The sequence below is a fragment of the Bos indicus x Bos taurus genome, chromosome 3, assembly GCF_003369695.1.
Source record: "Bos indicus x Bos taurus breed Angus x Brahman F1 hybrid chromosome 3, Bos_hybrid_MaternalHap_v2.0, whole genome shotgun sequence".
Taxonomy (NCBI): domain Eukaryota; kingdom Metazoa; phylum Chordata; class Mammalia; order Artiodactyla; family Bovidae; genus Bos; species Bos indicus x Bos taurus.
The window spans coordinates 115511048-115524435 of NC_040078.1; the positions used below are offsets into that span (position 1 = coordinate 115511048).

General features: G+C 45.4%; 1 protein-coding gene across 11 annotated transcripts in view; it reads left to right on the plus strand.

Annotated features, from left to right (window-relative positions):
- Positions 1-13388, plus strand: part of AGAP1 (ArfGAP with GTPase domain, ankyrin repeat and PH domain 1) — a 569465-nt gene that overhangs the window by 371624 nt on the left and 184453 nt on the right. For all 11 annotated transcript variants that reach the window (XM_027537985.1, XM_027537986.1, XM_027537988.1 and 8 more), the window contains one exon: positions 11326-11494. In XM_027537985.1, the coding sequence (XP_027393786.1) occupies positions 11326-11494 (169 nt within the window). The remainder of the gene's footprint in view (positions 1-11325; positions 11495-13388) is intronic.

Here is a 13388-nt window from a genome sequence, read left to right on the forward strand (position 1 = left end):
TTTCTTTCCCCTGTCCTGCTAAGTGAGAAATAGCATTGCAAGTCACCCCCAACGGCTTATCATGTTGGGATGGCTGCCTCCAGTGGGGACAACACCTATGCTTCGGGAAATGCCCACGTGAAATCACAGGGCAAATATTTCAGTATATTTATTAGACATGAGCAGTAAGAGCCAAATTTATTAAGGGCTTTGGGATTCTTTCAAGTTCTTTCTTTATTATCTCAGTTAATCACAAAAACAATTGCTTGATGAAAGAATTATTATTATCCTTATATTTAAAGATGAGAAATCAGAACCCGGGATGATGAAACAGTCCACAAGCCCTGACAGACAGAGCCTCCAGGCACTCTTACTCTGAGGCCATCCTCTGGCCTGGAGAAGCTCTGTCTTCTGCAGATAGTCTTAATTTAGGAAACCAGAGAACTATGTTAGTGAATTGACCACTCTTCATTTGAAATGAATCTGATTATATTACTGTAAACCACCTTGGTGGGCAGTAAACAGCGTTAGGAAAACAGGGTCACTCCCAAAACAGTGCATCAGGGAGCCAAAAAAGTGTTTTTTTTCTGGACAGGCCTCGTCAGAGTTCTGAAATTAGAGGAAATTCTGTGATGGGCAAAACTTGAAGTGGGACTTTTTCTGTCCATGTTGGGTTAAAACGGTAGAAGAAGATAGTGATCGTTAGTGTCCTAGGAAGATGACTTTGTCTGCTTTTCTGTCTTTAAAAAATCTATTTCTTTAAGTGCTTCACATTCTAGCAAATGCATCCCAAGGAATCTGGAGTTTTAAAAAGGTTCAGATAGATCTAATTATCATTATGGTGAATATTCCTACATAACTCAGACTTTGTCAGATCTAAGTACTGGTCCAGTTGTTTCAAGCCATATTTAATTATAAAAATACTCGTAGAGCCAGGAATGGCGCTGGCTCCTTGAAGTTCACTGCAGTGAACTTTCACTCATGCTTGCCTCTGGAAGAGACCTGCATATCCAACACATTCATTTTGTAAGGCTAGGTTTGAGCATGCATGGGTTACAACTGGGTAATATTCAATTTAACTTAAAATGAGAAAAATCTGTCTTGCAGTGTAAAGCTCAATATACAAGGTCAATCAAGACAGAGACAATCAAGAAGCACAAAGATTATATTCATGATTCATTGTGGAAATTCTCTATTTTGATTTAGTATATTATATTAACCTGTGTTTCCCAGGTGGCTCAGTGGTAAAGAATCCGCCTGCCAGTACAGGAGATGCAGGAGACGTGGGTTCGATCCCTGGGTCAGCAAGATCCCCTGGAGAAGGAAATGGCAACCCACTCCAGTGTTCTTGCCTGGGAAATAATATGGACAGAAAAGCCTGACAGGCTACAGTCCACAGGGTCACAAAGAGTCAGACACAGCTGAGCAACTGAGCATGCATGCATATTAACCTGTGACCCGAGCTTATGTTGGACTTGAGCCCACCATGGACTTGAGCCCAACATTGGACTTGAATGCTGAGAGCATGTGCACTGGAGAGGTTTGCCCTAGGGTGTCGAGCTCCCCTTGATCCGTGAGGGTGCCACACTTGCATGACGTTTCACCAGCCTTCTCTGCTGGTGCGTCTTAGGTTAATTCCCTGGGCGCGGTAAAGCCTTTGTGCAGAATCAAGGGTCGTCAGCTTTGCCTTTGTCTCGTTGGTGTTACACATCCAGTTTGCTGGGTGCCTTCTCCCTGTAGCGGCCACAGGTCACATGGATCCACACTGGTCAAGTGGTCGTCCCGAAGCAGCTCTAGAAGTGAGACTCTGGGGTTCTCTTGACCGTCTTGGGAAACCAAACTGATTCTCCCAAGGCTTTTCTCTTTGAAGCTGCCTCCTTCCTTGCTATTATAACTGTGGTCCTGTGGCGATAAGGAGAAATTGTCCTCTTTGAGGTATGTGATCTGAATGGATGTGGCCGGAAGATTTCTCGTAGTATTACAATATCTTCCTGGTATCTTTAGGGTGTCACTCTCCTCTGTGCCGGTGACTATATATGAGGCTATTGTTTATTATTCATACGTGTCGGACTTGAGCGTTCGCTGGTGTCTTTGAAGGGATGGTATTGTGTATGTCTTTATAGAGGTATTTCCTTTGAAAATAGTATTAAGCAGAGTTTGGGAATGGCAGGACATCTGACAATGGCTTCTCTTACATACTTTTTTTTTTTTTTTTTTGAGCCCAGAAGTAAAGGTTTTTAAAAATAGGATTTATACAGACTTCTATTCTTCTTGAAACTGGACATACGTGAAGTGTAGTGGAAATGGGGAAGACTGAGTTATTCCCCTCCTCCAGGAGAAGACAGACAGGGTGCTGACCGTGTCTAGTACCTGCACTGCCCCCAGTTGTGTGCATAAAATCACACACACCCAGCCCGTGGCTGGTTTGTGAACATTAAGCTGGACTCGTGGTTCTGGGGCCCGTATACTTTCTTCAAAATCGAGGCATCTGAATGAGTTTTTGTTTCTGTGGATTATATCTATTGATGTTTGTCATGGGAGAAATTAGAACAGAAAAAAATTTTATATTCTAGAATTCGTTTAAAATAATAATAACCCACCCATTACATACTATCCCACAAACATTGTTTATGAAAAAGATATTTTCCAAAATAAAAGGAAATTGTGAGCAGAGTAGCATTGTTTTCCTTTTTTCAAAGCACTTTTAAAGTGTGTAAAAAAAACTCTGATAAAGATATTTGGCTGGAAGAGGGAGGAGTTTTTTTTTAAATGTCGTGTGCTTTTAAAATTTTCTGTTTTTGAAGCGTAGTTGATTCACAATGGCATGTTAATTTCTCCTCTGCAGCGCAGTGATCCAGCAATTCGTGTGTGCATTCTTTTTCACATTCTTTTCCATTATGCTTTATTATATGATATTGAATATACGGCCCTGTGCTGTGTAGTAGCATCTTGTTGCTTATCCCTCCTATATATACTACTTTGAATCTGCTAACCCCAAACTCCCAATCCCTCCTTCCCCCACTCCCCTCCCACCCCAGCAACTTCACGTCTGTCCTCTATGGCTGTGAGTCTGTCTCCTAGATCAGTCATTTGTTGTGTCATATTTTAGATTTCTCTATATAAATGCCATCATATGACATTTGTCTTTCTCTGCCTGGCTTACTGCGCTCAGTATGTTCATCTCTACGTTCATCCATGTTGCTGCAAGTGGCATTATTTCTTTCTTTTTTTTTTATGGCTGAGTAGCAGCCTTTTGTATGTGTGTACCACTTCTTTGGGGGCTTCCCTGGTGGCTCAGAGGTTAAAGCGTCTGCCTCCAATGCAGGAGACCCGGGTTCAGTCCCTGGGTCGGGAAGATCCCCTGGAGAAGGAAATGGTAACCCACTCCAGTACTCTTACCTGGAGAATCCCATGGACGGAGAAGCCTGGTATGCTACAGTCCACAGGGTCGCAGAGTCGGCCACGACTGAGCGGCCTCACTTCACTTGCACCACTCCTCTACCCGTTCATCTGTCAGTGGACTTTTGAGTTGTCTCCATGTCCTGGCTATTGTCAGTAGTGCTGCAGTGAACACTGGGCTGCGTGTGTCTTTTTGAATTATAATTTTGTCTGGATACTTGGGCTTCCCAGGGGGCACAGTTGTAAAGAATCTGCCTGCCAATGCAGGAGACACAAGAGATGGGGGTTTGGTCCTTGGGCCAGGAAGATCCCCTGGAGTAGGAAACAGCAGCCCACTTCACTGTTCTTGCCTGGGAAATTCCACGGACAGAGGAGCCTCTCGGGCTACAGTCCGTGGGATCACAAAGACTCAGACGTGATTGAGCGACTAGGAGTGGGATTGTTGGATCACATAGCAGCTCTAGCTTCTGAGGAACCTCCATACTGTTTTCCATACTGCTGCAGCAATTTATATTCCCACCAACAGTGTAGGAGGGCTGAGGGAGGAGCACTTTAATAGCCATTTCAGATTGTGGGTCTTCTTGGGTACTGCACCAAAACTCTACATGTGACAGTTTCTTAAAGATTAGGAATTCAATGAAGTTTACTTTCCTTGCTGATTTAAAATCCAATGACCTGTCTTGCACTTTGAATGAATTTGTATCCATGCATGTGACATTCAGCGTCAATCGTTTCAGAAAGCTTGTTTAACTGAGGTATGCGATTTCCAAATGGTGACACTTTTCATTGAGTTGTTGTTCAGTGTCCGACTCTTTACAACCCCAGGAACACCAGGCTTCCCTGTCCTTCACTATCTCCCAGAGTTTGTGCAAACTCATGTCTACTGAATCGGTGATGCCATCCAACCATCTCATCCTCTGTCACCACCTTCTCCTCCTTCCCTCAATCTTTCCCAGCATCAGGGTCTTTTCCAGTGAATTGGCTCTTCGCATCAGGTGGCCAAAGGATTGGAGTTGCAGCTTCAGCATCAGTCCTTCCAACGAATATTCAGGATTGACTGGTTTGATCTCTTTGTGGTCCAAGGGCCTCTCAAGAGTCTTTTCCAGCAGTGCCGCAGTTCGAAAGCATCAATTCTTCAGCACTCAGCCTTCTTTATGGTCCAACTCTCACATCCATCTGTACATGACGACTGGAAAAACTATAGCTTTGACTATGCAGACCTTTGTCAGCAAAGTGATGTCTCTGCCTTTTAATGCACTGTCTAGGTTTGTCCTAGCTTTTCTTCCAAGGAGCAAGCACCTTTTAAATCGACCACTGTTTTCATTTCTCCCCATCTACTTGCCTTGAAGTGATGGGACTGGATGCCATGAACTTAGTTTTTTGAGTATTGAGTTTTAAGCCAGCTTTTTCACTCTCTTCTTTCACTTTCTTAAAGGGCTCTTTAGTTCCTCTTCACTTTCTGCCATGAGGGTGGTGTCATCTGCATATCTGAGATTCTTGATCTTTCTTCCAGGCAATCTTGATTCCAGCTTGTGATACATCCACCCTGGCACCTCTCATGATGTAATCTGCACACAAGTCAAATAAGCAAGTGACAATATGCAGCCTTGACGTACTCCTTTCCCAATTTTGAACCAGTCTGTTGTTTCATGTCCTGTTCTAACTGTTGCTTCTTGACCTGCATACAGGTTTCTCAGGAGGAAGGTCAGATGGTCTGGTATTTCCATTTCTTTAATAATTTTTCACAGTTTCTTGTGATTCACACAGTCAGAGGCTTTAATGTAGCCAACGAATCAAAAGTAAATGTTTTTCTGGAGCTCTCTTGCTTTTTCGATGATCCAATGAATGTTGGCAATTTGGTCCCTAGTCCCTCTGCCTTTTCTAAATCAGGGTCTTTTAATACCCCTCAAATCACATTCATTAATATCACCACCAGTCTTGTCAGAAAAAAGTCTCTGGGTATTTAGAAGTTATCAATCTCATGGTGAGAGTTACAAGTTTTCAAACTTCACATCATCACTGCTACTGCTGCTGCTAAGTCAATTCAGTCGGGTCCGACTCTGTGCGACCCCATAGATGGCAGCCCAACAGGCTCCCCCGTCCCTGGGATTCTCCAGGCAAGAACACTGGAGTGGGTTGCCATTTCCTTCTCCAGTGCATGAAAGTGAAAGTGAAGTTGCTCAGTCGTGTCCGACTCCTAGCGACCCCATGGACTGCAGCCCACCAGGCTCCCTCATCCATGGGATTTTCCAGGCAAGAGTACTGGAGTGGGGTGCCATTGCCTTCTCCTCACATCATCACTAGAAAGCTCAAATTCTACCACTGGCCACAAACACTGTCAGCTGCTTTCCTTGCAGTACTTACTTTGTTCATTTTCAAGAAAATATCTGCCAAGCGCCCAAGACTGCATCACCACAGTTAGTGTCTGACATAGTCCTTCTTTCAAGTAGAAGTGTTGCCCCCGCAAACAAGTGACAAATTCAGCTTGTGAATGAAACACTTCGGGAAGAGCTTTCCTGCTTTCAAAGTGCAGCAGAAACCCTGAAGTATACTTGCCCTGGCATCACCCGAGAAATTTAAAGGCTCAGAGGTTACCATTGTTTTTAATTGGTAGGTTTTGGTTTATTAAGAACATCCTGGAGTGAAGCTGTTTTTTGTTTGCATTTTGAGAGCGTAGGAATCAGTAAAATAAAGACAATGTGCGGCACAACCTGGTTACCACGGTCTCGCTCCACGCTGAGACACCATCAGGGTTTATCACTCACACCGCTTCTGTACCATCAAAGCAAATTTCAACACAGGGAAAAAGCAAGCGATGTCTTGGGGTTGTTTTGAAAATAGTGTTGAACCTGTGAATCCCCTGATAGGATGTTGAAGACCACACTTTGAGGATTGCTGAATTTAGATTATGCAAAGAGAAAATGCTTGATTAGATTAGCCATGACACAAAGACCAAAGCAAAGCATTAGTCTGTCCTAACAGTTATCTCACTTAGACAAAATATTAGAGAGTAATAGAAAAGTGTAAATTTCTCAACATTTTATGTACAGTTAGGAACCAGAACTTATTGAGAAAACCTAATTGGAATACAGATTCCTATAATTCTTTCCATCATGTAATTACAGAAACGAATAGTGTTAATCCTTTAAAAAGTACATGTGAAATCGGAGTGGTGCTGATTGCATTTCAGAGCCGTGTGCTTTATTCTGATGATCTAACTCTGAGGTGCCAATCACATCATGGATGCATTTGGGTTTCGCTCTAAGATCTTGTTAAACTGCTTTCTGGTACCCTATGAATACATGAAGCAAACCATCTTTCACCAGACAGCCAAAGGTAACAAAGGGATGGGAAGCAGTGAGAATCAATATAGTAAGAGTATTTTTAGGGACTATTGATGGATTGCTGTATTTTGAGCTTAACTTCAAGGGCCAAATGCCCCCAAGCTGACTAAGATGAACTCACCATTTACTGAGAACTGTAGGGCGTCAGGCACACAGAGGGCTCTGGGATGGTCACGACAACACCCACACAGTGTTCCCTTGGCTGTCTGGGGAGAGCTCCTGGATGGGTTTTTTAGGAGCCTCGTGCAGTATTTTGATAGGGACTTGATGCCAGTCTCCTGGCTGGAACTTGGTGCTTCTTCAGTGATGACCTTCCAGTCTTGGTAAGTCGTAACTGTGAGATTTTAGGACAGAACCGTTACCACAGCACATTCATTAATGCTCCAATCAGGAGGGATCTGGTACACCCACCAAGGTGCCCAGGGCTCCGGGCTGTCTCCAGAGGTGGCCCGAGGAAGGTGGGAGCCACGTGGAGCCGTGCTGCCGTCAGCAAGCTGGAAGCTGCGGGTCCCTGACACGCTCTCAGTTGCTAGCAGGTTCCCTCACTGTACCTCATTTGCATCTGGGACATCAATTAGCATGTTTGTTGAGGCTAATTGAATGAAACTCAATCATAGCTCTTAATTGCTTGACTATGTGAAAAGAAATCACATTAATGCAGCTAATTAAGTGTACGGCAATAGATGCAACATAATTAGGAGGAAAATGTAAAAAACAAGGGATGGCAAAGGTGCGGGAGCTGGGTGGCAGGGGGGCGCCAGGCGCGGTTACCGAGCTCCAGCCACCCGGTCCGGGACGGTCCCTCCGCTCCAGCGCCTGCTTGCAAAAAATAATCCAGGCGACGAGCACGGACAACTTGAGAAGAAAAATGCAAATAGGTTTGCAATTACTACTTTTTCAAGCTGTTGAGGGGCAGGAGATGGCACCTCTGGGGGGCCAGGCTCTTGAGTGGGCCCCAGGGACTTGTTAAGTGCTGTTTAAAAGTACTTGGCTTTGAATTACCCTCATGCCTTGTTAAAGGGTTTTTTCCCCTTTTATCCTCGATCAGCATTTTTCTACCAGGAACACGGGGAAGGGATGTATCTGGAACATTTGCATATCAAAATCAAGCTCGCCGGCTTTATTTCGCCCTGCGAGGTCCCTACTTTGGACCACTGGGCCCCACGTCCCACTTCTAAAGAGGCGACATTATTTAGAGGTTGTAGCTTCAATTGCTCAAGTCCCAAGCTGGGGCCGGATGAAAAGGGTAATTCTTGTAAAACCAGAAAACTCCCGTGTTGTTTCTCTTGGGAGAAGCTAGAAGCCAGTGATTCAGGTATCCACCTGTTTCTGAAAACACCAAGCTGAAAGACTTGTGTGGACTAGGAAATGCATCTTGTAAAGGTTTTAGCAATGTTAGAGGCTTGAAATTTAGGAATTGCCAAACTTACCCTCTGAATTTCTTAAGAACTAATTCTTCTGTGCTTTGAAGCACCTAACTCAAGCAGGAAAAACAGATCCCTCAGCCTGTGCTGAGCCAAAGATAAATGGGTCCCTTTGCTGCATTCAGATCTGGAGAGCTGGCACTTGGTACATTTCTATAATAAATTTAAATAAAATATCCTGGTTATTGTATGTTAAAACATGCCTATTAAAAAGGAGGCCATGCTGAGGCTTAGTCACTCTCTGATTAGGCTCATTTCAGAGCCCATAAGCCATAAATGCTCAATTACACTCCTGTTATTGTATTTTAATTTGTTAAGAATTGGCATTAAAGAAGAAAGTTATAGCAAGTTGATATTTTTAAAGGAGTAACTATGCAAGAAGGAATTCATTATTTACAAGTCCTAACTTTGGTTTTGAAACTTGAGGTTTGCCCCTTTTCAGTAGATATCAATGGAAGTAAGTGAAAACTGCTTGAGAACAACCTTTTTTCACAATGACCTTGACCCTTGGTCCTGTGCTGACTGAAGGTCACTTTCCATGTTTTTCGTTCGCTGGCCTCTTGATAAGCTGCGTCCAGAGACCTCGGTGTTTCCTCCCATCTGCCTTATCCTTCAGCCTAATCTAAGGATAACGACTTTCTTTCTATCCTTAGTCCTCATCCTTTTGAAATCACAATTTTTTTCATAGTAAATAATATTTGTGGTGGGAGTCGGGGGGCGCAGTTTCTAAGCATCTTAACTTTCAAGTGGAATCTTTTAGTCTGTTCCCAGTTGGACACAGAACCTCCCTTCCCGAAACCTGTGATAACTCTCCTTCCAACATGCCCATGGCCAACCCCGGCAGATGTCCCCCCAAGAGATGGGAGATGACATGCCCGGCTGGTCCAGCCCCGGGTGCATCAGTGCCTATGCCCCCGGCTTCCCCCACTGACGGCGTACGAGCTGGTGCAGCCGCTTCCTTCTGGATGGTTTATCATCGCTGAGGAAGGCCCAGCCTCGCCCCTCCCTGGAGGAACTGGTCTGAGTTCACCCCCACTGTGGTGCACCCCCTGATCCTTCCTCTATCTGTCTGCAGGCCCATGTTCCTCCTAAGCCTAGCCGTGGCTTTTTGAGCTTCTGTTATGTGCTAAGAATTGTCCGTCTGAGGTCTGTCCTTGGGCGGTCGCCTGTGACCCCGTTGCATCTTCTTTTGCTGGGCTGGTGCTCGGCGAACCTTCTGGGGTTCTGTATTCTCCATCACAGGCTCCCCTCATGTGATGGAGTTTCTCTTCCAGCACTTCCTCCTCCTCTGTTGAGAATTCTCCCAGCCCCTTTCCTGAGTCTGGAGTGGCCCCCATGTGGCCACGACTCTCAGCTGCTTAGGTTCCAGGGGGAGGTGTGATGCTCAGCCGGTTTTCCCCCCTGCATATGGCCGAGAGAGGACGGCTCTGTCTGTCCTGACAACTCAATTTGGGTTCTTGCCACGGGTTGGAATCTTGGACTTTGGATTCCTTCTTGGGCCATAATTTCTATCAGAAAACTTCCTGCTTCTGGATAGACCAGTCCCTGCTTCTCAGCTGCTTCACCTCCTGAAATATTGACCTTGTCTTGCAATTAAAAGAAGCCAGCAGGGTCCTTCTCTTGGCTTCCCTGGTACTTTGCGTCTCCTCTCGCGTGTCCGTCACACACCTTGACCGACTTTCCTGGCCCCTCTGACTGTGCAGTCTGCTGCTAGACCATCGCCTCCTTCTCTCCCTGCATCTACTGGCCCTGCTGACGGGTAGCTATGAGGAAACGGCTCGCTGCTCCTGTCTCCCTGGGCCCCTTGCAGCCCACACACTGGCTCCTTTGGTAGTTCTTCTAAAATTAGATTGATTTAAACTCGATTGCTTATACGAAATACACATATATTGGTTTTTCTTTGATGTCGTAAAATGAATCCCCCCAGGATTCTGCCAGGCTTCCCAGGCTGCACTAGTGGTAAAGAACCTGCCTGCCAATGCGGGAGACGTAAGAGACATGGGTTCAATCGCTGGGTCAGGAAGATCCCTTGGAAGAGGAAGTGGCAACCCCACTCCAGCAGTCTTGCCTGGAGAATCCCATGGACAAAGCAGCCTGGTGGGCTACAGTCCTGGGGTCAAAAAGAGTCTGACACAACTGAAGCGACTTAGCAAACACGCACGAAGGATTCTGCCAAGGAAGGAATCTGTTTATTTCCTTCCCTGGTTCGTCTTAAAACACTTGAAATATTATTTACCCAACAGTGATTTACATAGACTGCATCGTTTCTCAGTGTGCGACGTTGGTTTAATGATATGTCTGCAGAGACAAGGGGGCTTATTGCCCATAAAAACGCATGAAAAGATCAATAACTCCTAATGCGCCAAGAGACCCCTCACCCTGGCTCTCAGTTGCCGTCTCATCTCTGCCCATCCATCAGCTGACTCATAAGTATTTTTTTCCTCCACGTGGAATTGGATGACAGCCCACTGTGTACCTAGACTTCTCCTTAGTTCCATGATAACTGCTAGTCGCTCACCTCCAAAACACAGACAGCAGCAAGACACTGTTTCTGAGTACAGCGAATCCCTTGGAGAAACCTCACACTGAGTATAAATAATGTGCTTTCTACTTGAACATCCAGCTCTTGTCCATCCATCAGGGACCTCTATGTTTTTTCAGCACCCTACTACTGACCCCTCAGACATCTTCCTGAACAAAACGCTTGGCCTCTGAGTTAGAGTGTTTACCTGAGTTCCCAGCAGACAACTTAGCTAGACATTCAAGGGTATCGCCATCAGAGACAAAAAGGCTATTACAAAATAGTTCCTACTCCATGGAGTTTTCCCTGCAACTCACAGAAGAGCCCAGGTTCCTCATGTGCCATCTGATAAGTATCAGCTCACAGAGTAGGATTTCATGTCCGTATTTATTTTCTTTATCCTCCCGCATAGAAGCATCTACTGCGTCTCCTTGTCTCCAGCGCCTGGGCTAGTTCAGGACACAGAGGCAGAGCTGATTTCAGTATAATGATGACGCCATCAGGACAAGACAGATCAAAGTCTCCTTATTTTTTAAAGCGCTCACCACCATGGAAGGGTCATAGGATGATGCCTCATGATGTCTCATAGAACCTCTTGTCCTAGATTGTAGAAGGTCTCCCTTTTAATCTCTCTTGGGTGTTTTAACGTTTTGAACAGGATTACATGCAGAATGTTCACGGTAAAGAGATTGATCTTCTGAGAACCACTGTGAAAGTCCCAGGGAAGAGGCCCCCCCGAGCCACGTCGGCCTGCGCGCCCATCTCCAGCCCGAAAACCAATGGCCTGTCCAAGGACATGAGCAGCTTGCACATTTCACCGAATTCAGGTAAGCTCACAGCCGACCTGCCCAAGAGATCCAGCCCAGCTCTAGCGATGGGTGGCCCTGATGTGGGAGACAGCGCTGAGCTTCTCGGGTTAAGGGGAGGCTTTGCCCGTTGGACTGTAGGCTAAGGGACACCCTCTCACATCTTCCACGGGTGCTTGTTCGCCCTACAGCTTGGGCCCCAGCACTGCCCACAAGCAAACTGTGGCACTTTGAGTCACAGCTGCATGGACCGCTGGGCTTTTCCAGGGCTGGTGGCTGAAAGTTGCATCTTACACGTGATGGAGGATTTAAGGGCCCTCGGAAAAACATCAATTCACTGTTAAAGTGTCAAGGATTAGTCCTAACTAATTTGTCATAAATGTGCATAGAAAAATGGAAACACCACTTTGGAGCAAGATTTAAAGAAAACCATTGGACCTGCACAAAATCTCAGACTCTCTCAGTTTTGTATTGTAACTGTTATGTCTTCTTCGACACAGCTTTTGGTCTTCTGCATTCTCTTTTAAAGGAGGATTTGTCTTTCATTCAGCATCAGAGAAAATCAGTGTTTCTCAAAATAGAGGTGCTGAGAAATTCCTAGCCTCGGTGTACAACGAAAGCCCTCCAGGGTATTGTGGTTCATTGTTGTATAAGAGTCTTGGCAAACCATGCTGTGGCTTTTGCCTTCCATGATTTCTTATCAGAGGAAAGGTAGTGAGGACTTAAAGTCTTCCCACCAACAAACTCGGACTCCTCCAACAAATGGAATCCCTTAACAGATTTCAGTTATTTCCTTTTTTGTCTCCAGCTTGCATCTGATTTTCTCAAAATAGATTTCTGTGCTGTAGTCGTTCCTAGCATGTGTCCCTGCCTCTTAAACACGCTGCCTTTTTTTCCTTTCTGAAATGCTAAATGCTTTTAAAGAGGAATGATGCTGACCCCATCGTTCCACGGTGTGAATGACATTGTTGGCCAAAGGAGGCTAATAAAAAGGAGATAGAATTTGGGGTCTGCCAGCCTGTGCCCTACTGCCGGGTACTGCACGGTGTTGGGTAGGTAACTGACCACACTTCCCATGAGGCTGGTCCGGCCTGGCCTGCCTCCATCACACAGGTGTGATGGCAGGTACTGTGGAAACCCATAAACACAACACGAACGTCAGCTGTTGTTACTAATCTAAGTAAAACTCGGCTTTTTCATAACAGAGACATTAGTTCATTCCAGGAAGCAGATAAGGTTACTTTATGGGGTCTCATGGCCTACTGACCTTCCTTCCAAGAGATACGTGAATTTTCCCTTTCAGGATGGTGTGCTAACTCTATAGGAAGAGAGAAAATTGCCCAAGGAAAAAAATTTTTTCTATAGTGAATAAAAAGCTGATGTCTTCATTTTAAACTATTTTTTTTTGTTCAAAAAGTACTTACTGAGTATCTATTCCATGCCAGGGATTGTGTGTTGTGTGGATCCCAAGTTCCCGACCTCCAGAACTTCCATGCAAGGCAGTCCACCCTTAATGGAAAGTCACCAACTTTCCATTTCCCCTTCTAACCACCCGTCATGCCACATCTCTCCATTTATTTATTCAAATCAACAAGCACATATGAAGTTTCTAATGTGTGCTGGTCACTGTCCTGCACTCCAGGGGAACAGAAATATGAGATGTTATCCCTGCCCTCCGGAATCTCAGCCTCTGGGTAGTGGGAGAGATGAGTAGATGAATCAGTGCATCGGCGCATAGTCAGGGCAGGTAAGCGGGTGTGAAGGCCCAAGGCCATGTGCTTGGCTCCACCCCAGGAGGTGGGACAAGGCTTCCAGGGGATGCCCGTGTGGGTGGGAAGAAAGGGTGGGAATTTGCCAGAAAGTAGGACAAGGAAAGAGTCCTGACAATTTGAAGCCGTGTGGGCTATGTAAGATT